Genomic DNA, 26,030 nt, shown 5'->3' on the forward strand with positions numbered 1-26,030 from the left:
GGTTGTTAGGCGTTGGAATGGGCTGCCCAGGGACGTGGTTGAGTCGCCATCCCTGGAGGTCTTTAAGAGACATTTAGATGTAGCCCTTAGTGATATGGTTTAGTGGAGGACTTGTTAGTGTTAGGTCAGAGGTTGGACTAGGTGATCTTGGAGGTCTCTTCCAACCTAGATGATTCTGTGATTCTGGGATTAGCATTAATGTGTGTCTGTCAGCTCATAGAAGACAAGATTTTAAAAATATACATATTACTTTTTGATAGGACAAAATGAAACAAAACTTAATAAGGAAGAATATACATCTAAACCCAGTTTCAAACTGGGATGGTGGAGCCAGGTCCTGCTTCTGATATAGTTCCAGAAATAAAAATTTCTAGATTTTCAGACATTATAGAAGTTCAAATTCTTTTAGTTATTCCATTAGGTTGACATACAGAATGTATAAATGTATTCAGAAGTTTTTTCCAACTCTGGGAACTAGCTGGAAATACTGTGACTTTCATACCTTGCCCATCTCCACCAACACTCAATGACTTTCATTATTAAAAGTTTACACCTTATTTTCTGTTTAAATGAAGCTGATCTTCAACTTTTAGTGACTGCATTTTGTCTTGCTTTTGTTGGTAGGAGAAAGTTTAGGATTCTGGTTGATCCAACCCTAAACTTGTTTTCTGATCGCAGTCCTAAGTTGACTTCTCTTTGGGAAAGAAACTTAGAAATCAACATGTAAATTTTCTCTGTACAACTATCATAGTAACCCACCAATTAGGATTTAAAATTTAGATATGTAATTTAATTTCTGTGATGCAGAAAATAAGCATATCTATGTGAGAAAAACAAAAATAGCAATGTATGTAAAGAAAATACTGACCATAAAGTGGACAATATTTTAGGTAATTCGGAGACTCCCAGAGTCTCTAAAATTATTATAAAGTATCTCCTTTCAAATGCTCATTATATCTGTTAACCATTACATACAGACTTGTCCTTTTGATTTTTTGTCTTTTTGAGACTTCAGACACTTCTCCAAAACACTATTACCATAACTATAACTCGCATTCTTTCCCCTTCTCTTCTTTGTCACGTTCAAGTGTTTCTGATTTTCAACCTTACTTTTCAGGCTGGTAGCTTTGAAACAGTTGTCTGTGAAGTCCAAAGGAGAATTGATTTGAAGTTCAGACTCACCATAAAGGAAATTAAAGTAATGCACACTTCTTCATGCATCATCCTATATACGGTCCCATCTCCCACCTCCTCTCTCACCAAAAACCTTTTCATAGATCCATCAAAACCTAAACCTAGGTGGTTTGAACTACAAACCTTGACACACAGTAAAGACTGGTTTGTTTTTATTTGCTTTTCAATTTTCAAATCTCTGGGGGACTTTGCTTCAAGTATTCAAACTTTTTACAGCAACCACCAGGGCTATAAACTTTAAATATCAAAAACTATTAGTTTTTACGGTTCTTGCAGGTGGGATTTACAGAAAGCACCAGGTAAAACAAGAATCATGATTGAGCCAGCTGGCAATACTGAACACTGAATCTTGATGCCCAAATTCTCAGGTACAACTGTGCTAATCAAAAGTAACTCCTTTGAGACTGACAGCGGGTAAAGAAGTCTGGATAAGCAAGACAAAAATCAGTTGATACATATGAATACCTTTTAATTAAGAAGTTTAGATTTTTCCTCCCTTGATTTTTTCAGCTGGAGTTCCAGCTTATGTTTTTCATGCTCTACATGTCTGTTTTCCAATATGACTTTTCTCATGGTTATTCTGTGCAACTTTAACTTGCTTTCAGAATAATTCTTTTCCACTTGACATTAATCATGGCTGTAATTCCTTTAACTAAAATGGTAAGAGCATTCCTTTTTACAACTCTGAATTGCATAGGTTAATATGAAGTTATATAGTAGCAATTTAGTTGTCAAGTTAGTGTTACTGACTGCTTTTGCTAAAATAAATAAATAAAAAAAAATAAATTGCCAAGTAACAAATTCTGCAAAACATCTTGAGTTCCTGCCCAGGATTTCTCTGCCTGAACCAGACATGACTCCAGCAAGTGTAAAGCAGAGATCTGTTTTCTGCTGGGGAGCATGTAGTTTTGGCCTCAGCTGCAAGGGATCCAGAAGATAAAACAGTTCCCTTTTTCTATAACCCACACTTAAGCACAACTCAAATACTGAGAGAAATTTCCCAGACAGTTGTCTTGGTTATTTTCTTCAAGAAATTCTGACAGAAACTTCTAAACTGAAACGTCTGCCACGTCTCCTGCTGCTGGGGAATGAAGGTTACTCAGGTATGACTGGAACTATTTGTAGTAGCTACCTCTAAAGTGATTCAGAGCGCTACAGGTACCACCAGCACAGGAACTGGAGTCTTACAAATCTTAGTTACCTACTTCAGGGAGGAAAGTATCTTCCTTTCTCTCTACACATTAGAAAAGTTAACTACATACAACACGATAATTTTCTCAGAGCAAGTTGTCAGTCTTCTAGTGATTTACAAGCTGCTACTTCAACTCATCTGGATTTTGAGGAATTTTCAGAGGATTTTTTTTTTTTTTTAAACAAATCACCCTGGGATGTTTTCACAAACAAAAGCACGTGATCACTGGCAACCTCAAATGATTGTGCAACTATAACAACAGACTATGCTGAACCTTTCCAGAAGATATTAACGGTCTACAGAAAATATTCTGCAACAGCAAAGCAGCTTTGTACTGGTTTACTTAGGACTGGAACTGAATGAAGACATACCCAAAACCTAGCTCTTCAACCTGAAAACCAACAACTAAAATGAGCTTTTAGCCATAAAAGTTAAATTCTGTAGTAAGCTGGCAATTCTGGCTTTAATTTGTTTGCAAGACCTATTCTTGGCCAAGATTTCAACTTTTCTAATAGTAATGTGTTTATATTCTCTTTTAAAATCAGACTATTTAAAAACAAAACTAGATCACTTTTGCTGGCCTATCTACTATGAAGGAAGAGAAAGAGACTATTATACACATTGGAGATATTATTATTAATCAAGCAACACTGCTTGTCATTTTATGGTTACATAAAATATAATCCACGTTCCATGGACCATGTAGATGAGACAAAAAGGGTCAGACACAAATTATAGGAGACTGTAGTTTCCAGTAGTGAGATAACAGTTAAAAAACAGTAAGTGGTCTACAATTTGAATGAAGGACTCTGTTCCAATCTGTATTCTATTTTTGTAGATCAAAAAAATTTCTTTGCCACAGCAGTGAATACATGCGCTTTCAGTAATTTAATTAAACATAATAAAACGGCTACCAACAGTCTAGCAAAATGTTACTGCGTCGTTATTAGAAATTAAACGCAATATAATGGAAGTAATAATATTTGATTTTAAAATAGTAGCTGAAGACCTGAACAAGTTCGGATTCTATTATTTTATGTATTGTACAACCTCAGCAAGAAATCATCCTGGCCCAAAGCAGCTTAAGTTGTATTCAAGTCACACAAACTGCGAAAGGGGTAAAAAGACTGAGTGATCATTCCTTAGCACATAGGTAGCAGTGAGAACATACTACGTCTAACTCAGTTCTCCTGATTTACAATTTGTAGCCGATCTCTTTGCCCACCATGTTGTCTTATAGATTTCTTAAAAGTAATCAAAGATGCACAAAAACAGTAAGAAACACTACATCACTTGGGCTGGAATAAATAATTAGGATGTTCTGCAAAAGAAGAATTGAAAGCAACTGCTAACATTTGTAGGCAGTCTAGGACAAGACAGTAATTCAAAATTTATATTTCTTTCCCCATTGAGAATCATCCATATATAAATACTGTAGACGTTAACAACCTCTTATGTACTAGCATGCATTGCAGACAGCTGATGTGGGCCATGGTTTCTGTCTGGATCTCAGCACTGTTTGATGGAACTGAACAAGTCAGCTTAGATCCATGATATAGTTAGGAGGGGTGGTCAAGACATGTTTTTCTTCATGTGGTCCATTAAAGCTTAACCTTCAGTTAGAAACACACAACTCTAATAAAAACGCTGCTGCATATGCAAAAAATACCCATACAATTGCAAACATTGTTTTTATGTGTTAACTAAGTTGTCTTCAGCTGATGTCTTCTGTAATACATTGTCAATTAATATCTTGCTGTTTCAGCTCAATAGATCGTTAGCTTTTTTTTTTTTCCCCAGTGCATATGCAAACCCCATAATGTTTAAAGATGGTGGAAATTGAAAAACTCATGGGTGAACTAAGCATCTCTTTGGACATCCACTCTGAAAAAGTGAGCCCAGAAGAAGAGAAAGACAAAATAAAAGATTCAAGGTAGAAATACAAACAAAAGGGCATTTCCATTAGAAGAAATATGTAATTAAGTGGCAAGACCATAAATAATACATCTATTTTAATCACTGATCTGACTTTGTCTGTGTCCTTTGCCACCACTTCCAATAATACCACTTCATTTACATGACAACAGGTAATTACATTATATCCATAATTCAGCTAATGTATTGTAAGGTTCTTTCACCTTGTACAAATTATGAACTCTGATAGACCCTTTGTCTTTCAGTTTGCTAACAGTTCTACGCTCATACGTCTCCATGCTACATATAGCATTTTCTAGTTCTGAGACAAGAAAATTTAAGCACTTTCTTTCAGTTTCCATACATCAAAATCTAGAAGGACATTTTCTGCAATTATTTTCCTTTAAATTGTTGACTTGCTAGTATCCCACCCTGCACATCTGTTTCTAAATCCTTTCTATCCTCCACCTTCTCCTGAATAGTTCAAAAACTTACAGTCTACACTCATAGTTTTTCTAGTGATGTCCTCAAAAGCATGAAGTTTAGTAAAAATCACAGCAGAGTTCCAAGTAACAATGCTGGAAATATTCTTCACTAGTATCTCCAACATCTGAAGGATGTTCATTAATCTTCTTTCATTAGTACACTTCTTGTGAAGCAGGCTTTGATATACAGAAGTTGACTCATTTTGGATGACTCACAGCAAGGAATAACAGACAGCTGTCTGTCATGATATGCTGTGCTAAGACTGACTATAGGTCATTCTCTGAACCTCTGCAATCCAAACAGAAGGGACTGACAGGTTGCGATCCATGAACACAGCAAAATAAGAACTGGCCTGAGTTTTAGTAAAAGCAGCAAGTAAAACTAGTGAGTTTGAACTTGGGTTAGTTTCAACTGATTCAATGAAACACAGTAACACTGATGGGAAAGATATATGGTATATGTCTTAAAGGGCACTTGCCCAGAAAAACAGTGACAACTTGCTATAAAGGCTTGTAATTCCCATTCCTCACAGCTGCATAAAATGACTCTACAAACATAATCACTGGCATACCTTTACATGAAGAAAGCCAAAAGAAGTGCCTGCACGCAATTCAGATCTACTGTGATAAAGGGAAAATGCACTTCAATCAAACCCAGCAAAAGCTTAGACTGAAAGAAGAAATGAGGAACCCTCCAAGATTACAGGTTAAGACTCCTGCAAGTACACATTAATCCCCATGATACTGTGAACATAAAATAAAACAGCTGAATGAAGATTAGAGAGACCAGTTCATATGAATAGCAGGAGTAAAATCCAGTGCATACAGCCAGGTAGACGTCTAGGGAAATGCTTTTTGTTTTTTAGCCAGCAGAGTCCTCATCTTCAAGGATCATTTAACAGAACCTCAGCTAAATTATAATCATCTGAGGGAGGTAAGAACTGAGCAGAAAAAAGCACTGATATTGAGAGACAAAATCCAACATTTTGTAGCTCATCAGGAGAGTAAACAAGCTGAATATCTCCATTAGGATATCATAAAAAGTTGAAAAGTATGCCTGACTCCTCAGTATAGCTGTTACAGCAACTTGGACATACGTGAAAAATTTGGGGCTGGCGACAGGTCACCAAACTGAAATATTAACAAATGTAGTCAATGCCCAACAGTAAGTGCAAATATTCTCAACAAACATGTCCTTGTTGAAATTTAGAAACAGATACACTAGAAGTTAAAACATAGAAAATTGCGATCATTTTGACTAATATCACCAACTTGAATTTCTGCATGAACATGCTTAGTTCCTACAAACTCAAATGATCTAAGTTTCTCCTTCCTTTTTAGTGCTAGAGAACAGCTACTGACCGTAATTCTTCCTCCTCAGCTGATCCAGGACAGGTTCCCACAAGAAAAAGGAGTATAACACCTTTTGCCTAAAGACTCTTGTGAAAATGGGAAGTGTATTAGGCAAAATTTAAAACAGCCTAGTAGATAGAGACAGCATTGAGCGCACCCTCAGTAAGTTTGCAGATGACACCAAGCTAGGTGTGTGTGTCGATCTGCTCGAGGGAAGGAAGGCTCTGCAGGAGGATCTGGATAGGCTGGACCAATGGGCTGAGGGCAACTGCATGAAGTTCAGTAAAGCCAACTGCCGGGTCCTGCACCTGGGGCACAAGAACCTCAAGCAGCACTACAGGCTGGGCAATGAGTGGTTAGAAAGCTGCCTGGCAGAGAAGGACCTGGGAGTATTGGTTGACAGGCAGCTGAATATGAGCCAGCAGTGTGCTCAGGTGGCCAAGAAGGCCAACAGCATCCTAGCTTGCATAAGAAGCAGTGTGGCCAGCAGGGCTAGGGACGTGATTGTCCCCCTGTACTCGGCTCTGGTGAGGCCGTACCTCGAGTACTGTGTTCAGTTTTGGGCCCCTCCCTACAGGAAGGACATCGAGGTGCTCGAGCGAGTCCAGAAAAGGGCAACGAAGCTGGTGAGGGGTCTGGAGAACAAGTCTTACAAGGGGCGGCTGAGGGAGCTGGGGTTGTTCAGCCTGGAGAAGAGGAGGCTCAGGGGCAACCTTATTGCACTCTACAGGTACCTTAAAGGAGGCTGTAGCAAGGTGGGGGTTGGTCTATTCTCCCACGTGCCTGGTGACAGGACGAGGGGGAATGGGCTAAAGTTGCGCCAGGGGAGGTTTAGGTTGGATGTTAGGAAGAACTTCTTTACCGAAAGGGTTGTTAGGCATTGGAATGGGCTGCCCAGGGAGGTGGTTGAGTCGCCATCCCTGGAGGTCTTTAAGAGACATTTAGATGTAGAGCTTAGTGATATGGTTTAGTGGAGGACTTGTTAGTGTTAGGTCAGAGGTTGGACTAGGTGATCTTGGAGGTCTCTTCCAACCTAGACGATTCTGTGATTCAGTATGGCCAGTTTAGAGCAGTTCAGACAGCACTGCAAGTTGGACCAGAAGTGTAACGAGTCCTGAAAGCATAGAGAGCGGTAGAGATGTTTTGCATTCTCTAACTACATCTTCAGACTTACTTGTGAACCCCTACTGCTGCATGGAAAGTCAAGACCGGTATTCATTAGCAACTTGCCTGTGCTTGAAAGAGATGTGGTTGGTTCTGTGAAGTGCTTAAGTCCCTAAATTTCAGGATCAAGATAAACGTTACAGAATATTAAAAAAATCAAGCACTCGCTTACAGAAAAATATACTCCGATCCTCTCCTACTGTACTTTGAAGAAATTGCATTCACATTTGATGAGAGCAAAATCTTAAGCTGCAACAGAGCTCAAAAGAAAACTGTTAATACAGTCATGCAAATTGTTAGTGGAAGCACAACAGAAGCTAGGAGTAAAAGTAACTTCTATAGTAAAGTAGTATTATAATTCCATGTATTTTACTCAGGAATAAATTACTGCTATAATGAATTTAAGAGCTGCAAGCTATCCAGCTATCTCAGAAGGCAAGAAATGCTGCCAATAGCATGACAGAGGCATTATTCTACCATTTCTATTTAAGTAAAAAAAATTACACATCATGAATTAAGAGAAAACACAGCTTCCCCCCCAGTCACAGTGATATGACTTTGTATAACCTTATAGCTCCCATTAACCCTCTTAAGGGGAATAAAAAGCTGTTTTGTTGCTGTTCAGTTAAAAGCAGGTAAAGAGGGTAGTGGGTAGCAAAAGGCTTCTTTTTGTATCCTGCTGATTGGCCACTTGCTTTTCATCCACTTCAAAGCTTTTCAAGACCCAACCTTCTCCTTTCTGACTGTGGAAAGCTCCAAAAATGCTCTCCCTTCCCAAGCAACATACATACGGAAACACCTTTTATTTTATATTTCGTGAAGGTATTTCTCCAACTGGCTGTTGGATCTGAAGACCCTCTCAATACTTAATCAAGAAAACTTTTACATACAGAAAAAATATATTTTGCTACATTCTCCTCCAAACCAAGACCTTCAGATCTTTCATAAGGAAGACAATTAATAACATGACACTGAAGGCTATATTAGTAGAGATGCATTTGAAGCATCAATAAGTTTCTAAAATCCTGTTAAGTGCTGTACACTTTTTTCCTTCTTATTGTTAAAAAGATGGCAACCCTCACACTTGGCATTGCTGCCAGTTCATTTGTTTTACCTTGTATATATTAGCTTCCTTTTAGTTACATTTAATCCCTCTCACTTTTTATTTCATAAAGTAAACCAATGGTTTGGCATCACACTTACATACCTCATCTGTCCACTGCTTCCTTCTGACTCTGAAAGAAGTGAGGACCAGGGTTGTGACTCTTGACAGGAGAATCATTTCCTCTAAGGGCCACAAATTTTCCTCAAGCATGTGCTTTCAAAGCTAACTTCCAGTCTTGAAGTGTGGCAAATCTTCTACCTAAGTGACTCTATATTAACAAGAAGACTGAGTTAAGATTCAGTTCTGTTTCTAATCCAACAAACAAGGTAGCTGTTCTCCTGTTCTGCATGTTACTACTCAATTAAGTTTATGTAAGACTACTTACAGAAACTTGATACCGAACTGAGCCAGTAAAAGAGATGTCTCAACTGTTTTACATTCGACTTTGTCTGCTGTGGTTACCATCAGCCCGTAAGCACATGACAAAACATACACAATGAGAACAGCTAATGCTCACAGCAAACCAGAAATAGCAGCATGGGAAACTTAACTTTCAGTTAGTACTTGAAGTTAGGTATCAGTAGTGACAATCTGGACTTTCTAAAAAACAAAAGGAATATAGTTTAGGCTATAAAGTCTTTTAAAAACAACAGCAATACACGATCTTCTCTTAGTGAATGCCTAACTTGATGACCAATGAATGAAGGTAGAATTCCCCACCCACCCCAGACTGGTGCAGAAGACTTTTCAAAACTTCAGGAAAAGACAACTCTGAAGAGAAATCAGGTTCACTTCAGTCTACAATACAATAATGAACAGAACATGAAATGCGTTCACTCCAACAGCCATACATTTAAGCTAAAACTCAGTTAAAGACTACTTCCTCAAAACATATTGCTTTGTCAAATTTAACATTTTCAGGTTTTCTGCTTCTACCATTTAAGGCTTTAAATAAATCACTCGAAGCAAATGAGCAGGAACGTTTTATTGTGACACCGACATCTTCATCTATGTCAAGTAATATGGAAATACCTCAAAATTTATTTTTTTGACCTGCCATTTTAAATACTGTATCTACATCTGTATCATTACTTTATAAAACTCCTTTAATATTTGCTTCTTTTTCACCTGATTTACCACAGAAACAAAAGCAAAAAAAAAAAATCAAACTCTTTGAAATATAAGGAGTTACATTATGGCAAATATGTTCTCAAATATGTTTTTTAAGAGAAAACATGAAAAACCTCCCTACTGACCTGTAATCAGAATGAGAAAGAGATAAATATCCAAAGCTCTTTGTTTCATTTGTTAGGATTTTTAAGATCTATCTATGCATGTATAAACACAGAGCACACAATTTCAGCTACACTGGAACAACCTAAACTGAGATTTAACTTTCCGTAGTTTTTACATGCATTCCATCCTTGGCGTGCTGATTTTAGTACAGGGCTTCTGTTCCTCATCCACAGCAGTTTGAATTTAATACACCATAATCCAACTTAGAGAAACATCCATTAGCTGCTAATAGAAAGAATCACAGGAAGGTTTCACAACAGTTTACTAAAACATTTTTTCCCCATCAGTTTTCAAATATAAAAAATTGGATTTTCACTAGAACTGAAATATATTTACATGAACATTTTAAAAAGATGTCTGTAATTTAGATCTAATCACTGTCATCTGAACCACCTTCAGACCCCTCATTGTTAGATCCTTCTGGTTCAGATTCATTACCGGATCCTCTGCCAGAACCCTCATTGTCAGATCCTCTCTCAGAATCTCTGTCTGAGTCAGCACTGCGAGAAGCTGGGCGAGATTCATTTTCTGAACCACCAGAACGACTTCTTCCCGACTGCACAGACTCATTGTCAGACTGCTCTGAATCTGACCGTCTCCTTTTTCTGACTGATCTGTCACTGTCAGAATCTTCCTCAGATGCGTGGACACTGGATCTCCTCAGACTACCTGCCTCGCTACCGGACTTGTTTCTGTTATCAGAATCACTATCAGAAACAATTCGTTTACTGTGCTGCTGTTCCCCATCATCTGAATCACTGTTGCTATTCCTGGCATGTCTGTAGGGGGAAAAAAACAGTATTAAAATATGCAATGCTTATCTTAAAAAATAAATTAAGATGCTAGGATTTGAGTAATGTTAGCATTATCTAAATGAGAAAGGGAATGGAATAATTTGTAATGGAAAGTGATGTTATAAGTACAACGAAAGGCTTCTTATTATCTTCTCATTATCTTATTATTATTAATACTGTCATTTCTCTTGAAAGCATACACTAAAACTGCAGTGCTTGAGAAGATAATAAAGCTTCTTACCCATCATCAGCAATTTTAAGTTTATCTTCATCAGAAGAATCATCACTAGACGAAATTATGGCTTTTGATTTGATCTTTCCTTTCATTGAAGGAGGCAGACGTTCTGGTTTGGGCTGCATGGGCAAAAACAAAGGGTTGCTTGTTCACATGTCTGGTTAAATCAGAGTGGCAGAAACACTCAAAAAACTAAGATGTGCTTCTAACATGTTCTAAAATAGTTTGATCAAAATTTTCCATTTGCTATCAGATATTGTAGAAGGTTTACGAAATATTCTTTTCAACCCTGAAGCAGCTATAGCAATAGGGAAAGGAGGACAAAAGGTAGTTTGCTACAAGTTTTGTTGTAATTTTCAGCATTAATAAGTCTCTGTCAAATAGAGCAGTGCTGGAGTCCAAGTGCATATTTAGGAAAAAAAGCCATTCAGCATTTAACTTACAGCCTTCTTTTTCTCTGCTTTGGGTGGACGTCGTTTTTTAGGTCTAGGACCATTTTCATGTTCTTCATCATCACTTCCCTCATCTGCTTTCTGGGGTCTTAAACAGAATCATACTTATGTGATGTAAAGTATATCACTGCAAAAACACTTTACACATACAAAACTTCCAGTCTCAAAATTCAGCTGATCAAATGTTACTCATTCTTCTCTTGCATAAGTACTCTTTAATTTTTGTTTAAGAATACATAAGACTTAATCCTACTAACCGCTTAACAAACATTCATTTATGTTATGAAGCACTGTATAAGAATATATTTAGAGCTGTACTATTTCTCATGAGAGTCTAACATGGAAGTACAAGTTACCTCCTCCTCTTTTTCTTCTTTCTCTCTCCCTCTTCTTCTTCCCCATCTTGTTCACTACCACTGCCCTTCCTCTTCTTTTTCTTTCTAGACATTGGCAAATCTTCATCGCTGTCATCGTTGACAAACTCATCAAATTCCCCTGCTCCTTTTTTGGAACGCTGTAATAAATAAAAGCCCCACAATATAGCTTGCTATTCATCTACCAGTTAAAAGCTACCAGACAACAAGTCAAAATAGAACCTCTCCGAACACATTTTTGAAGACAAAAACACAAACCTCATGTCAACTTTCCCATAATCTCTGGACTGGTATCACTGAAAAACTGATTCCAAATTTACACATTATAATCTGTTATTTTTAAAATTGAACAGAACAGATTTTGGTAATGCTGCCTAGATCACAACTTAAATGTTAATTTCCAATTTTTACATCAGAGCACTAAATCTGTGCTGTTTCACACTGCAGAGCTTAGGCAGCTTGAAATTAAAACCCTGTGCTATACCGAGAGAATGTTTACTAAAGAAAAAATAGAGGTAAAAAAAAAATCTGTTCTACCCTGCCTCCACCACCACCACGTTTTTTCTCCTTTGATCCTTCTACTTCACCAGTGAACATTAGAATATTCTTGGTCTTCTCCACATATTGAGCTCTTTGTTCCAGAAGTTTCTTCTGTTCTTCTTTCTCTCTTAGGCGCTTCTCTTCCTGAAACAGAGAAGAAACTAACCATTACTATTATAGTTGTATTATTATATTCACAGGTGTTTTTGTTGACAAGCAACTGGAATATTGACTTCTACAAATTCCACATGTCATAAAGGTTTTCTACAAGGCCCGTACTGAAGTAGGCAAAAGTACAAAGTAACTTTTGTACCAAGTGCTCCCTCATTGGTCCCATTAGGACTAAAATTTGATAACCTTAAAAGGTTTGCCAACACTCGGATTTCATTATAAAAATAAAAATATTTTTAAGGCAATGGGAAAGAATGAGTATCACCTGTTAACTGTAACATCTTCTGCTAACATTTACTATACCTAAGAAAAATATCAACTGGATATTTCATCAGTAACACCAGGCACCATCACAGAGCAGTAGGAACACTTTTTTTTTTAATTCAGTAAAACGTAACAGAATAAAACCTGTTCTTTAAGTAGTTTTTGGCGAAGCAGCTCCTTTTCTTGCTCTTGCTTTGCACGCAGCTCCCTCTCTTCTTCATCCTGCTTACGTGCTCGAGCCACGTGATACTGGGCTTGACTCAGTAAATCAGAGCATTGCCTATAACATGCAAAGGTTTCAAGTAAAGGAAGGTGGCAGACATACTAAAAGGAGTAACAGTTTCATAAAGGGTATGCATCACAACATTATTTGTGACAAAAATAAGCTACCTGAAATACTGCAATAGAAGACCAGTAGAGATTTTTGAGTAAACTAACACATTTAATATTAATATAATTTATCTTTAAGATGCAATACACAACTTGGGAACTTGCTGGTTTACACTTAAAGTTTAGCCAATTCAAATACATAAAAATCACAAAGAAATCATTTCAACCCGTTTGGACAGCTTCAGAACTATGGTTAATAAAAAGAAGTCATTTAATCTGAACTTATTAGCAAACCTAATCAGAAAGGTAGTCACAAACTTTATCTAAAAAAATCCCCACAACTGTATAAGAGTTAAGGTTGCATTAAGTGTTCCAGTCTCGTAAAACATTAATGAAAGGTGCTTTCAGTACCATTTCTTAGCTATGTTACAATGACAAATTCTTTTACTATTAAAAGATAGAAATTTTCTTCTCCGTACAAAATGCTTTAATAATATCTATTTAAGATATATAGTGCATGATTGCCAATAGAAGTTATTTGTATGTCTATGTAAAAATAGGGCAAACTGCATGAAAAACATAAGAAACAGACAGACTTAAAAGAAAACTGATTTAAACAGGCTTGTGTATAAACACATTACCCTGAATAAAATTTAAAGACTAGACATTGCAAAACATAAGTATTTCATGTTTTAATAAATGATCCACTCTAGTCACCAAAAGTTATCTTAAAAACATTTCCAAGAAATCAAACCTGTTAAATTATCATTAAAGCCAGAACAGGGAGAGCTAGAGATCTTTAAATAAATTTTCCACTCTCCCCTTGATGGAAAATCTGCTATTAAAATAGCTGAAGTTTTGCAGCCTCTCGTTGATAGAGGAGAGCACAAGTTTAGAGTTTTAGACTGCACAAAAACATTAGAAAGCAAAGATAGGAAGAGAAAAAAACAGTAACAGCAAGTAACCCTGTAGTTAGATTTCTACCGTTCTATGAAATAGCTAAAATTTTGGAAAAGTTTTATTCTGGAAAGAAAAAAAAAAATTGAAAAAAAGATAACATTCATCCCAGTTCCTGAATGATTTTTTTTTTTTTTACCTGGCTTCTGTAGCAGCAAGTGCCAAGTCAAATCTCATCTTATCACCCACTTTACTCAAGTAACTGAAGTACCTAGATGATAAAGACAAGCAAAAATAGTATTAATTATATGTTTAGTGCAATTTTGCCTTAAAACAAAGCATTTGCTCCTGAATTACAATCCTGTAAGATGCAACAGAAGACAAAACCCTCGATTTTCTACTTTTAATACAACAAGTACATTCAGAGATCTCAAATGCAAGACATGCTAATTTATTTTGTCTCAAATCTGTCCAAAACAGCCTCCCTGAATCTAGTTCACAGGCCCTAGTGAATATAACGTACCTTCAAATAGACAGGTAAGCTATGATGATCACTGCTTTGAGAAGAGTTTGTAACCATTTAAAGGAAAAAGAGAAGGACAGTCCAACTTTTTTGAGGTTGCCAGTTTCTTTGCATGTTTATAATGAAGCGTTTTCATGCTAGGTTGAACTCTAAAGGCTTGAGCCTATGAAGTATTTCCACCCTCAAGTTTAAGCTTACGGAAAGTGTTCTCCAAAAGTTAAATATATCAAACATTTGATTTTTTTTTTAGTAAATTGAATACCATATAAAGACATGAACTCACAAGTTTCCAACTGAATTTAAGACAGAATTCGTTTCTGAATGTACACTGTTTGCATTATGTAAAGCACTAGAATTTCTAAATCCTTGATTACATGAAAAGTTTTCTGTAGTTGACAAAATAATTGGAATACCTTTGTGCCAAAGATCTGTTTTGGTCAATTCTATAGCAAATTATAGTTGCAAAGGAAAATGAAGAACTAATCTCAGGCCGCAGTTCCTGCCACTATAAACATCTGAAAGCCACTATCTATCCTGGACATAAAAACAGAGCTAGGAATGCGTAAAGCAAGTACCAACTGCATCAATGATAACGTAGGAGCAGAATAAGAGGTTGAAAGCTGTACTGGTTTTGGCTGGGATAGAGTTAATTTTCATCTTAGTAGCTTGTGTGGTCCTAAATTTGGGATTTGTGACCAGCACAGGATTGATAACATACTAATGTTTTAGCTGTTGCTTAACAGTGCTTACATTGTCTCTTGTGTTTTTTTTTGCACTGCCCTGCTAGCAAGGAGACTGGTGGTGCACAAGAAGTTGGGAGGGGAACACAGCCAGGAGAGCTGGCCCCAACTGACCAGAGGGATATGATGTCATACTTAGCAATAGAAGTCGGGGAAAGAGAAGGAAGAAGGGGCTGGGGAAAACACTGTTCAGAGTTCTGGCATTTGTCTTCATAACTGTTGTTGTGAAGCAGCTCTGCTTTCCTGGAAATAGCTAAACATCTGCCTGCCAATAGGAAATTGTGAATGAATTCCTTATTCGGTTAACCATGTTGTTTTCTCCCCATAAAGCTTTTTTTTTAAGCCAAATACTATAGATTTCAAACAAGTTTCAGAAACAGCTTCTGTTCTTAATTTATTAATGCGCTTAGGCTTTACTTGCCACCGAGAAGACACGGTTATCAAGGACTACTACTCATTAACTAGGCTCATATAATATAAACAGATTTCATTTTGAGATCTAGTTTTAAACTTCACAGGTTATTTTGAAAGAAGTCCTCCAAAAATGTATTAAATTTGCAGAACACTTTTCAATGCATTTTCAACTAAGTTCTTCTACGAAAAAGTGCCTCAACCATAATACAAAACTCCTTGGGAAATACGTATTGGCCACCTGGCCAAATAAAAATAGTTCTGGAGCCAAGTCTGAACACACAGTTTTTGTCAGGCAAAATCATTTTTCTGCTAGAAACTCTAGAATTCAATACAGTGTTTCACTGGAGATGATTGCTCTTCCAATCATAATTTCAGATCTACACTGCACTTTTACTGTAAGGAAACTAAAATATATAACGATTAGTAAAAAAAATCAGCTTTACCTGTGGGCTAGCTCCAGTTCTTTCACAGCATTAAGCACCTCTTTTAGATTGCTTTTTTCATCTTTCAGGACAGAGGTAGCTAGTCTTTGTAGCACTAAAGCCACATTAAACATAAGGACTGTATCACTTGGCGCAACATGTCTGGCCTGTAAATGAAAAGCGTGTTTTTAAGATACTTTACAACATGATACAGAGGTATACAAGTAAGGTACACAGAGGTACACAGAGAAAATAAGCACCACTATTTCAATTCAAGATACTGAATTTAAAGAGACCTAAATATGCAGCAATCTACACTAATTTTATTATGATCTTTGATATTCTATATTCATACCTTTAACAAAGTTTGTTTACATTCCTGCAATTTCCCACATTTGAAGAGTGCCCGGGCCAAATATAACAATACTTCAGTGTTTTGATGCTTATAGAACTTCCTGAGGCAGTTCTCATACTGAAATTGAAAAATAAAATTAAGAGGTGACAATGGTTAGTTATTATGGTTAGCTAACTACATCAAATGTTTCCCTTCCTAGAAAGTATTACTGCTAATGTGCTTTTTTTTTTTCTTCAAAAAAAAAGCAGCATATCTGAAAACTGGCAGCAGTCCTGAAGGCTCTGTAGGTCCTGAAGTATAATAAAATGCTTTGCAAATACCATCTACTGCAACAAACACCAGCAAGACTCATTTTTAAGAGCACTCTCAGTTACTTTATGTGGTATGAAAGAAATCTGCTTTCTTGGTTCATAGATAAAAATATATGGAGTTACTACATTAGGCATATCTGATGCAATTAGTTTCAAAAAAATCCCCACCTTTAAGATAACTCAGTATCAAATTAGTCCTGTCCACCTAGCTGAATAACTTGGCATATCTAATTATTTCTTTTACACTGTATTTTCTTTCACACTACAGCTGCTCTAAAGTGTAAAACACGACTTGTCACTATATGTTTTATGGGCCTTCAATTAAAGGTTCCAACAGTTAAGAAACCTCATCCTTTTCAGTAACAAGTGCCTTTTTGCCATACTCTCTTCTCAAGCCATCTTTAAGTGATTCTAAATCTCCAAAATATTAAGAAATACAAACGACCTTTACTTCCAGCTCAAATACAGAAATCACCCTGTAATGCCTGAAATCACTACAGAGGGGTTGCATGGCATTGTGAGCATCCAATTTTCACTCACATTTAGAGTCAAAGATTTTGTATTTAGCATTAAGTCTGCCCCAGATTTGTATACTTTATGGTCGAGAACTCACTAGAATACTTGTTGTGGCTGCAGCAAGCTACACTATTAAATTCAGTTTATCTCCCTTTGAGTGCAATATCATGTATATCAAACTTGGGCTTGTACCAACTGCATAGGAGAAACCAGGGAACAATAAAACACCTCAGTGAACAAACATGATTCTTCTAACAGCCTCACACAAATATATTGGCAAATCAGTATAATATTTTTCTGACAAATCAAAAGGTGAAAGTTCACTGCATTGCTAAAATTAGATTTCTCATTAGGCTTTTTTCAGTAAAGACAGACAAGGTCTTAAAGAAAACAGACTTGACTCAAATAACAGAATGCATTACATCGTGTTAAAGACTTTTACCAGTAGTTCACTGGAGGAGAGTAACTACTGAGCTCTTGATCAGGTATAAAAGGTCCAGTATCTTATATTCCTTATAACCATCACAAAAACCTTGAGGATAGTTCTGAATTAAGTATTTTTGAGCCTCGATGTGGAATAAATCCTCACTAAACAAGTTTTTACTGAGCTTCTATCCTACCCAACATATAATTTTTTAAGCTTGCTTGTATGTTTTTTAATCAACTAACTTAGAACAGATTGATACTTGGAAGTTAGTTTGCTTGAGCAGGTTGAACTAGATGACCTCAAGAGATTCCTTCTAACATGATTGACCCTGTGATTTTAATTGTGGCAAAAGAAATCATGCCAGTCAGCTCTTCAGACAGCTCTGATCGTTCTTGCAAATGATTGCATAAATAATAAGAATAGGAAGTGTTGGTCTTAAAAAAAAAAAAGGCATCAAATTGCATTTACTAATTTCAGTAACAACTGAAAGTAAGTCACACACAGTAACTACACTGACTGAAACCTCTGACTGAAAACGAATTTCATGACCAAAATTTTAACTCAATCACATTTTAACTCTGCTACATGGAAAAAGGGTACAAGTGGGGAAACGCTTTGTTAACCTTATCTACATTTGGCAGTTTGTTTTTAAGTCTAGAATGGACAGCCAATATTACGCTAGAAATAGACCTATAAGTAGTTAAAGTATTATTCAGAAAACTAGCAGCTGCCAGGGACAGCTAAGAAACATCAAGAAGTCATCTAACCCAACATATTATGTAGTTCAATTTAGAGATGTTACCATCTGCACAGCACTGATGTACTGTTTTTGTTCTACATAGATATGTGCCAAATTCAGCCACACGTCACTGATATCTGCTGTTGCCTCTCTCACTTGTGCAAAAACATCACGAGCTTCACGGAAATATCCTTTATGCGCCAAGACAGCTCCTAAGGGGAAAGTAATATGTACAGTGTAAGCTTCCAGGTTCGCATACTATGTACTCCTGCCAAAGAAAACGAAATATTGCCTAAATCAGGCTCCCCATTAAAAACTGACATAGCTGCCATATGAAAGCTATTCTTTCAAGCGCTCCATTAAATAGTGTGCAGGCCCTGCAAAGACAATTCTACAGATATTAAAGCATGAAACATAAGAATATCATCATCATCTCTGATGTAAGGAAAACTAGTCTAACATTCACCTATGCCATTAGCAGCATACAAATTCTTTGGATCATTTCTGAGTACTTGCTTGTAGATTGCTAATGCACGGTCTTGATGACGCTTCTCCTGTGGAAAGAAGTATCCCAGTTGATCACTCATTTCTACAACAAGGTATCTAAGAATCTACCCAGTATTTTTATGGGCTGTAATATGCCAAATAGGCAACGAGAAGAGCATTCTGAGTAGCTAGCAGCTAACAAAAATAAGTAAAACCATACGCAGGGCAGACAGATGCTCATTACCTTTTCCCTGTCCCTTGTGGGTTGATGTAGAGTCTGCAACCAGACATTGCCAAGAGCCAGCATGGAATAAGTATCATTTTGTGTGGAAGGCTGCTTCAATATTCTTTCAAATTTCTTCTGTCCTGGACCCCACTCTTGTTTGGCCAAATGAAGATTACCAATCAGAGACCAAGCATCCGGATGGTCCTGAATTAAAAACTCACTGTCAATTGCAAAGGCAGCATTTTCCCCTGCAAGGTTACTTTTCCAAGTGTAAAATAAATTAAATTCCATATTAAATAAATAAATAAAAGAGCAGACTATAGCAGTTCTCTCTCCTTCCCCTAGTTTATGTGAACAGACAAAATAGAATTGCAACACAAGAACAAAATTGAAAGAAAAACCTGGTATTTCAAGTGTTTTAACTTCAAACACTTAAAGGGTTACACACCTGATTTATTTGAAGCGCCTCTTTAAACCAATCAGAAGCCTCATAAAAGTTTCCTTTATCCCTAGCCATAGCTCCCAAGCGTAAGTAGCCTAAAAATAAAGAGGAATAAAACAAACAAGCCCAGAATCAGGAAACAGGTTAAATTCATCTCAAACAAGCAAAATACTGGCAACACATGAATTTCAAAAGCAATCTTTTCTTGACCTGCTAAGGACAGCAAGCATAAAGACACCTTTCATATTCTACTCAGGATGAGATGCACTCTGTAAAGAGGAACTTCTATCCACAGCAATGATAAAGAAATTGCAAATTTCTAACACTTCAATGTAATTTAAATGTTTTAAATTGTTTTCACAAGTTAAAGACAATTCATAAACCTCAGATAAAGCAGGCTACATCAGTTACACGATTTCTCTCCCCCCACATTAAACAGCTCTCCCACTTCTGCAAGCTTTGGGAAGCGCAGGGGGCAATGATACACCACCAAAAAAAAAAAAACCAACATTATTCTGAAGCATACTGCATGCTGCAGCTTGCTAGGCAAGGGCTACCTCCTCTCCTTTACAGGAAGTATCACAGATCAGATACTTGGGGGCAAGAGGAAAGGTAGAGCGAAGAGCAAAAACAGGATGTGCCATAGCAGCTGCACCAATGCCCTCAACAGCTACTCTTCCCTGGAAGACGACCAAGGTCCATGACAGAGACACTTTGGTAGAATCACTATTTCCACTGAGCTAAGTAGTAGGTGTGGTTGCAGAGGCTGGGCACATCAAGTGGATGGCCTTGATTGTACCTGAGCGCTGAGGTGCTAAGGCTTTTGGGTATGGGTGGAAGGGGAGCAGCAAGGGAGCAAAAAGCATCCAAGTCTAGACAAGCTAGTTTGCTAGATTTTTGGAATACAGTAATGATCTACCAATAATCAGAAGCCTCAAGCCTGGAGATGGGACTATAAAGATGATTCAGTCCTTAAAAACAGTAGGTATAACAGCAAGTAGGTAAAAAGGCCCCAAAACTACTAGGAAAATAACTAAAGATAGATACAGGGAGACAAGAAAACACTGTGGATGGAAAAATCTCTGGTATTTTAAGGAAGACTGTGGAACTGAAATATCAAACATTTCTTACAATCAACATAATTAGGATGTTCTCTTAAAATGTTTTTATACAGCTTTTCCGCTTCATGAAATTCACACATCGCCTCATATAGTCTGGCAAGGTTATAGGACGTTGTTACAGAGATAGCATTGTAATAATGCTCATCATGTTCAGCTTCTGCTTTTGCACGATCCAACGATGCCAAAAAATATTTCTAAAGTATAAAAAGAAGAAAAGAATAAAGCACTCCAGTATATTCTTAGAGGAAAAGTTCAGGTGATCATAAAATTCAGTTCAAACTTTTAATTATTACATACCTTTGCTTCTCCTAGGTTTCCCAGCCTGAAGTGCAGAGCACCCACATTATTCAAAATCTCTGGTGGGACATCAGCCTGCACTTTCTCTTGCAGAATGCGTGTGGCTGTACCATAAGCTGACAGTGCACCCTTTACAAAGAGAGAGTGGATGACAAACAGGAGAATGAGCTTCATGTGCTCCTATAACAAGCATTGACACAAACAGGGTGAATTACATCTGTAATACCTGTATATCAGTCTGTTCTAGAATTTGGGCTAGCTCAATCCATGCCTCTACATCATCAGGATATTGTTCTGTGACTTTCTTTAGATGTCCCTGAGAAACAGCAGAAAACAATTAAACTTCTTTGTGGATATAGAAATTGTTGTAACAAACCTCAAAGAAAGAGCAAAGGCATTGACCTTAATACTAGAAACCATACTGAACCACACTGGAAAATAAAACATTCTAAACATCTGCACAACTGACTAAAGCCTGGAAATTAAAAAGAAAAAATTCACATTACTTTCCTTCCTTATTTCTCTTTTTTTTTTTTTAAATAAGCTGTTCTACAGAAACAGAAGCACAAACTATTACACATATGAACACAAGAAGCTATAATATGATGGCTAATATTAGGTGCATTTATTTACCCAGCATTAGATTAAAAAAGTCTTTCATTAAAGAAAAAACGAAAAAGCAAAGTAACACCGTCCTTTCAGATAAGCTAAGACCAGTGCTTTCAGGAAATCACTAGCTATTATTACACCTTCAGGAAATCACTACTTAATTTGACATTTTCAGATAATATTAACAGACTGGAAGAATTTTGCCTTTTAACAGCATCTAATACAAATGTGAGGCCAGAGCTCCCCTAAATTTCTGGAGTTGTTTTATCCAATGCCCAGTAGGAATCCTAGTTCTATGCAAAAGCTGTGGTTCACCACAGTTAAGAGGATCTCTCATGACAGCCAGTATTAAATACTCCATATTTACAGTCAAGAAACCCTGAGCATCTAAAGGTACAGACTCTGATTTCAAGTCTGATTTTCAAGTTCTACTCTTGCATTTAAAAGTATGATGCAGGCAAAGGCAGAACTCACCTTTGCAATATCCCGTTTCTCCTGGTCTTCTGAGGCCGCATAAAGAGATCCAAGGATTTTCATAGTCTCATAATTGTTAGGATAGGCTTTCAAAACTTTTTCAAAGCATTGTGATGCATTCTCCTTATCCCCTCTATAAATGTACATTTGACCCAATCCAAAAAACGGAAGTACAAAAGAAGATGAGGCAAACTGAGTGGCCTGATAGTAATACTGGAAAGCTTGATCGTAATCTTCCTAAATAAAAATTAAAGAAAGAGCAGGGAGGGTTTTCACAGGTAAGCTTTGTATGAACTTTTATAGCCAGAATATTAGGTGTAATCTCAAAGGGAGTTTTTAAAAGCTGTCCTACCTGTACATGAAAAGACCTAGCCAGCTGGTAACAACTCTCTGCCTGCATTGCTTCAACTTCGGTATTATGGAAAGCGTGAAGGGCCAAATGTTGTACTTTACCGTAATCCTAAATAAATAAATTTGAAAGCCTTCACTTTATTTGTTGTCAAGTGATGTATTATTTAAACAAGGATAGGTGGTAAATACAGGAAAGCTTTAGACACAGCACTGACTAAATAACGATAGTTTTAGTGGTTTCTTTTCTTTTCTGTATTCCATACCTATAGCATATCTTAAAGCCCAGAAGAGGGAAGAAAAACAACAAAGAGACAAAGAAATCCCTTTAGAACACAAAAGTGAGCTTGATTTAAGAAATAAGTACACTTTTCTTGGCTTTCCTAAGAGAATAATATTTAAAAAATCTAAGTCAAAAACTTTACACTTACCTATCTATATTAACAGTTCCATATTACACACCACTTAACCTGATGAAGTGAGATTAAAACTAACATTGGAAACCTTGCTGTTCAGAGGTTATCAAGTATTCGACTAAAATTCCACAGACTTTCTACTTACCTTCTTGAAGAAGAAGTGATTAGCCAAATGGTTCAGCACCATTGGATTACTGGGATCAATTGTGTAAGCCCTAGAGAGAAGTTGGACACCATTCTTGATGGAATCGGCCTAAAAGAAATATTCACAAGTATCATCAGCATCTCAATAGCTGTACCTTACTAAGATTTTAAAAGTTATCCTTTACTGCACACTGCTTCAGGAACTGTAACATTGTCCTTGTTAGCCTCGCAGAAGAAAGTAAATTCAGCTGCCAGCTTTCCTCCCTGAAGCACAAAGACCAGAAAATGAAGCCACCACATAGGGTGTGGAAGAGAAGGGTAGAAAACAACAACAAAAAACCACAACACAAAACCCATTAATACAACAAAAGAACAGAACAGGAATTTCTAGAAAAAATAAAATACCCAGCCTTTGTGTCTTTTGGCATTTCACTCCAACACCTCTGAGAGCCTTCCTTCTACTGTTCAACATCCCTAACTCCTGTTTGTTTTAGGTTTCAACATTTTACATGTGAACAGAAGTGAAAACGTTTTCATGTTCTAAACAAGAAACTCCGATGCTGAATTAAGAAGTACTGTAAATTAAGTTCCAATGAAAAACGGCAGAGGTTACCTACAGGCATTCCTATAAAAAACATACCCTTTTATAGAGAAATCTTGCTGTTTAAAGAAACCTTTCTATGGCTACTAATTTCACTTAAAAGTTCACGTCCATAACGGGTCAATAGTTGCTACTTATTTGGGACAGCAAAGAGATTTATATCACAAGCACATCAGCTCAAATTTGTATGCATTTCTGAAAAGAAATATAAAAGATATCAAAACAGAGATACCAAAAATGGCATCTAGTAATCATGTAAAAATCTGTGCTTTACTTTGCTATTATTATCAGCAGAAAGCTATCTTATAGAACATATTATGTTTTACGAAGTTGAGACATACAGTAAAGTCCAATGAGCAGCAGCTCAAACACAATTTCATTTTAAAATGGCAGTATCTTTCTGATACTATCACAACAATATATCCTGGTTAAGAAATACTGTTATTCTTGCCTAACTTTCAAAGGCAAAAGACGTTTTATAATCACAGTATTTATGTCTGACTTTTCCAGTAATTTGTGTTTCCTGTCCAATTTCAACTACATCTAGTAGATGAGCAGAGGTCTCAAATCTCCTACACACTTTGAAATAAAACCAGAGAGGACAAACCTCAGTAATAATACAGGGTAACCTCTACCCTCATTTAACATGGTAAGATCTTTAAGTGGGGGGGGAACACTGCAAATACCTACGCATGGAAGAGACATCAATTAGCAGTTGCATCTTAGAGAGAATTTTTTCCCTACAGAAAGCTTTCTTCCTCCCCCATGTCAACTCTTTGATGTTATACTAATTTTGCAGTGCAGTTGCGGAGACAGTTTGAAATAAAACACAGACAATACATTCCTCACAGCCAAATCTGAGTGGGTCAGCTTTTAACTACAGCTATTCAAAGTTCAAGGGGACTTTAATCAAATGAGTTAAAAGACCTCGGGGGGGGGGGGGGGGGGGGGGGGGAGGGGGAAGCAGGTTTCATTAGTTGCTTACCCATGGAATTATTTATTATGATCTGATTTTAGAACATTTTTGGTTGTCTCTGTGGTTTTATTGAAAAACTCTCATGGCTACATTTACCCAAATTATTTACGGAGGTCTAAAATATTTTTCTCCATGACTTACTGAACCAAGTCATTTTCAGATATTCTGTACTAAAAGAAGGCCTTTCTAGATACTTATGTATTCTACGGAAAGCAATACTGGAAGAACACTAAAATTTAGCAACACGCAATTAAGCAAAAAAATTTTTTGTTTTTTAAATCTTAGAGGTCCTATCCTCCCCAATAACTTTCTTAACATGGAACGACCATCCATGTGATCTGACTGACCATCAGATATTCCGAATTCAATTAAGCTATATTTTTTCTAGTGATACAACATCTAGAGAGGTAGGATCACCAATTTACCATTATTTCAGACTGGTTAAAATTAGTTGTCTATTCTTTAGTTTACTATGCAGCACACATGACAAGGTAGTTTCAATATAACTTGAACACTTGTTTGAACATTCACATTCCATAAAGCCCTAAAAGCCCAAGACTAACCTCCTGAGACTATATCTTTTACCTTCTTGCTAGCATAATGCTCTTCCAAAAAAATTCCTGATCCTCTGGAATACAGCTGCCATTGCAAATGAGGTCTCCAAGTATTTGGTTACTTTCTGATCATCCTAAGTACAAACTCGTTTAGTTAACCTTCATGGAGTTGCAAATGACTAAGTAAGGCTGGCTATTAAACAGATCTGTAACTGTTGCTCATTAAAGAGAGATTTTTAAAACTTTTTTTTTTTACTAGACGCACATTCACACATCTCACCAAGGATTTATATTACTTTAATTAAAATAGAACTAGTTTTCTGTACTTACCATCTCTATTAGCAACAGAGTTGAAGGTTTTTAACCACAGAATAAAGTTATACAGCATATGCTGCTTATACCTTAAGCACAAATCATCCATCGTTCAATAGTAACACTAGCTAAAATGACTGAACCACAAATTTTATTACACGTTTTTAAAAAAGGAGCACCTCTCAAAGGATAAAAAGTTTGCTGTTTTAGGTAAGTCAGGTAAGTATGGTTTCTTGTTAAGTTGGACCCACCTCTTTATTATTGAGTTCCAGAACAGCCAGTCCAACCAAAGCCCCTACGCATTTTGAATTGAGCTCCAGAGCTCTGCTGAACGCCAAGCGAGCTTTTTCCAACTTGTTCAGTTTTACGAAGCAATGGCCCATACCTAATCGAACCTCAGCTAGAAAACAAGATGACACCATTCAGAATCTGAACATTTCAACAAAAACTTGATTTATTTTACACATTCTGGACATTAATACCTCTTTAAAACCTATAAAGCCTTTTAATGATTTGTTGTTTTTAAGGGTAGCCTCCCACATTTGGTAGCAAAATTAATTTTAATAGGTTAGTAAGACCTTATTTCCTCATACACTCCAGAAGACCAGTCTGCATCTCCAGAAGATTCAGATAGGAAGCAAATAGAACATTACTTTTATGGAAATGTAATAGAAATAACAAAGGCATGAAAAAAATTGTCAGATGAAAAGGCTGGAAATTTCTTGGGCAGGTCAAGTACAGCTGAGACCAGCAGGCCTCCAGAAAACACAGATGAATAGACAAGTTCGCTAGGTGCTTTGCCTCCATCAACCAATTC

The 26,030-nt window shown here is 36.8% G+C and overlaps 1 protein-coding gene and 1 long non-coding RNA gene across 2 annotated transcripts in view; one reads left to right on the forward strand and one right to left on the reverse strand.

The window, feature by feature from the left end:
• Positions 1 to 9,629, forward strand: part of LOC308195596 — a 47,990-nt gene extending 38,361 nt beyond the window's left edge. The window contains exon 2 of the long non-coding RNA XR_013951662.1: positions 1 to 9,629. This is a non-coding gene — a long non-coding RNA (uncharacterized lncRNA).
• The window catches only part of CTR9 (CTR9 homolog, Paf1/RNA polymerase II complex component), a 21,953-nt gene continuing 5,297 nt past the window's right edge, over positions 9,375 to 26,030 (reverse strand). Inside the window, exons 6-25 of the mRNA XM_080593254.1 lie at positions 25,465 to 25,613; positions 22,772 to 22,879; positions 22,215 to 22,322; positions 21,863 to 22,099; positions 21,006 to 21,095; positions 20,780 to 20,908; positions 20,493 to 20,676; positions 19,368 to 19,456; positions 18,938 to 19,123; positions 18,674 to 18,761; positions 18,271 to 18,419; positions 16,215 to 16,331; positions 15,881 to 16,026; positions 13,960 to 14,031; positions 12,678 to 12,813; positions 12,096 to 12,242; positions 11,541 to 11,698; positions 11,176 to 11,272; positions 10,739 to 10,851; positions 9,375 to 10,482 (exon numbers count right to left, since the gene is read on the reverse strand). Of these exons, the coding sequence (XP_080449380.1) occupies positions 10,074 to 10,482; positions 10,739 to 10,851; positions 11,176 to 11,272; positions 11,541 to 11,698; positions 12,096 to 12,242; positions 12,678 to 12,813; positions 13,960 to 14,031; positions 15,881 to 16,026; positions 16,215 to 16,331; positions 18,271 to 18,419; positions 18,674 to 18,761; positions 18,938 to 19,123; positions 19,368 to 19,456; positions 20,493 to 20,676; positions 20,780 to 20,908; positions 21,006 to 21,095; positions 21,863 to 22,099; positions 22,215 to 22,322; positions 22,772 to 22,879; positions 25,465 to 25,613 (2,912 nt within the window). The 3' untranslated portion in view covers positions 9,375 to 10,073. The remainder of the gene's footprint in view (positions 10,483 to 10,738; positions 10,852 to 11,175; positions 11,273 to 11,540; positions 11,699 to 12,095; positions 12,243 to 12,677; positions 12,814 to 13,959; positions 14,032 to 15,880; positions 16,027 to 16,214; positions 16,332 to 18,270; positions 18,420 to 18,673; positions 18,762 to 18,937; positions 19,124 to 19,367; positions 19,457 to 20,492; positions 20,677 to 20,779; positions 20,909 to 21,005; positions 21,096 to 21,862; positions 22,100 to 22,214; positions 22,323 to 22,771; positions 22,880 to 25,464; positions 25,614 to 26,030) is intronic.

This window comes from Anser brachyrhynchus (genome assembly GCF_964034855.1).
Source record: "Anser brachyrhynchus genome assembly, chromosome: 5".
Classification (NCBI taxonomy): domain Eukaryota; kingdom Metazoa; phylum Chordata; class Aves; order Anseriformes; family Anatidae; genus Anser; species Anser brachyrhynchus.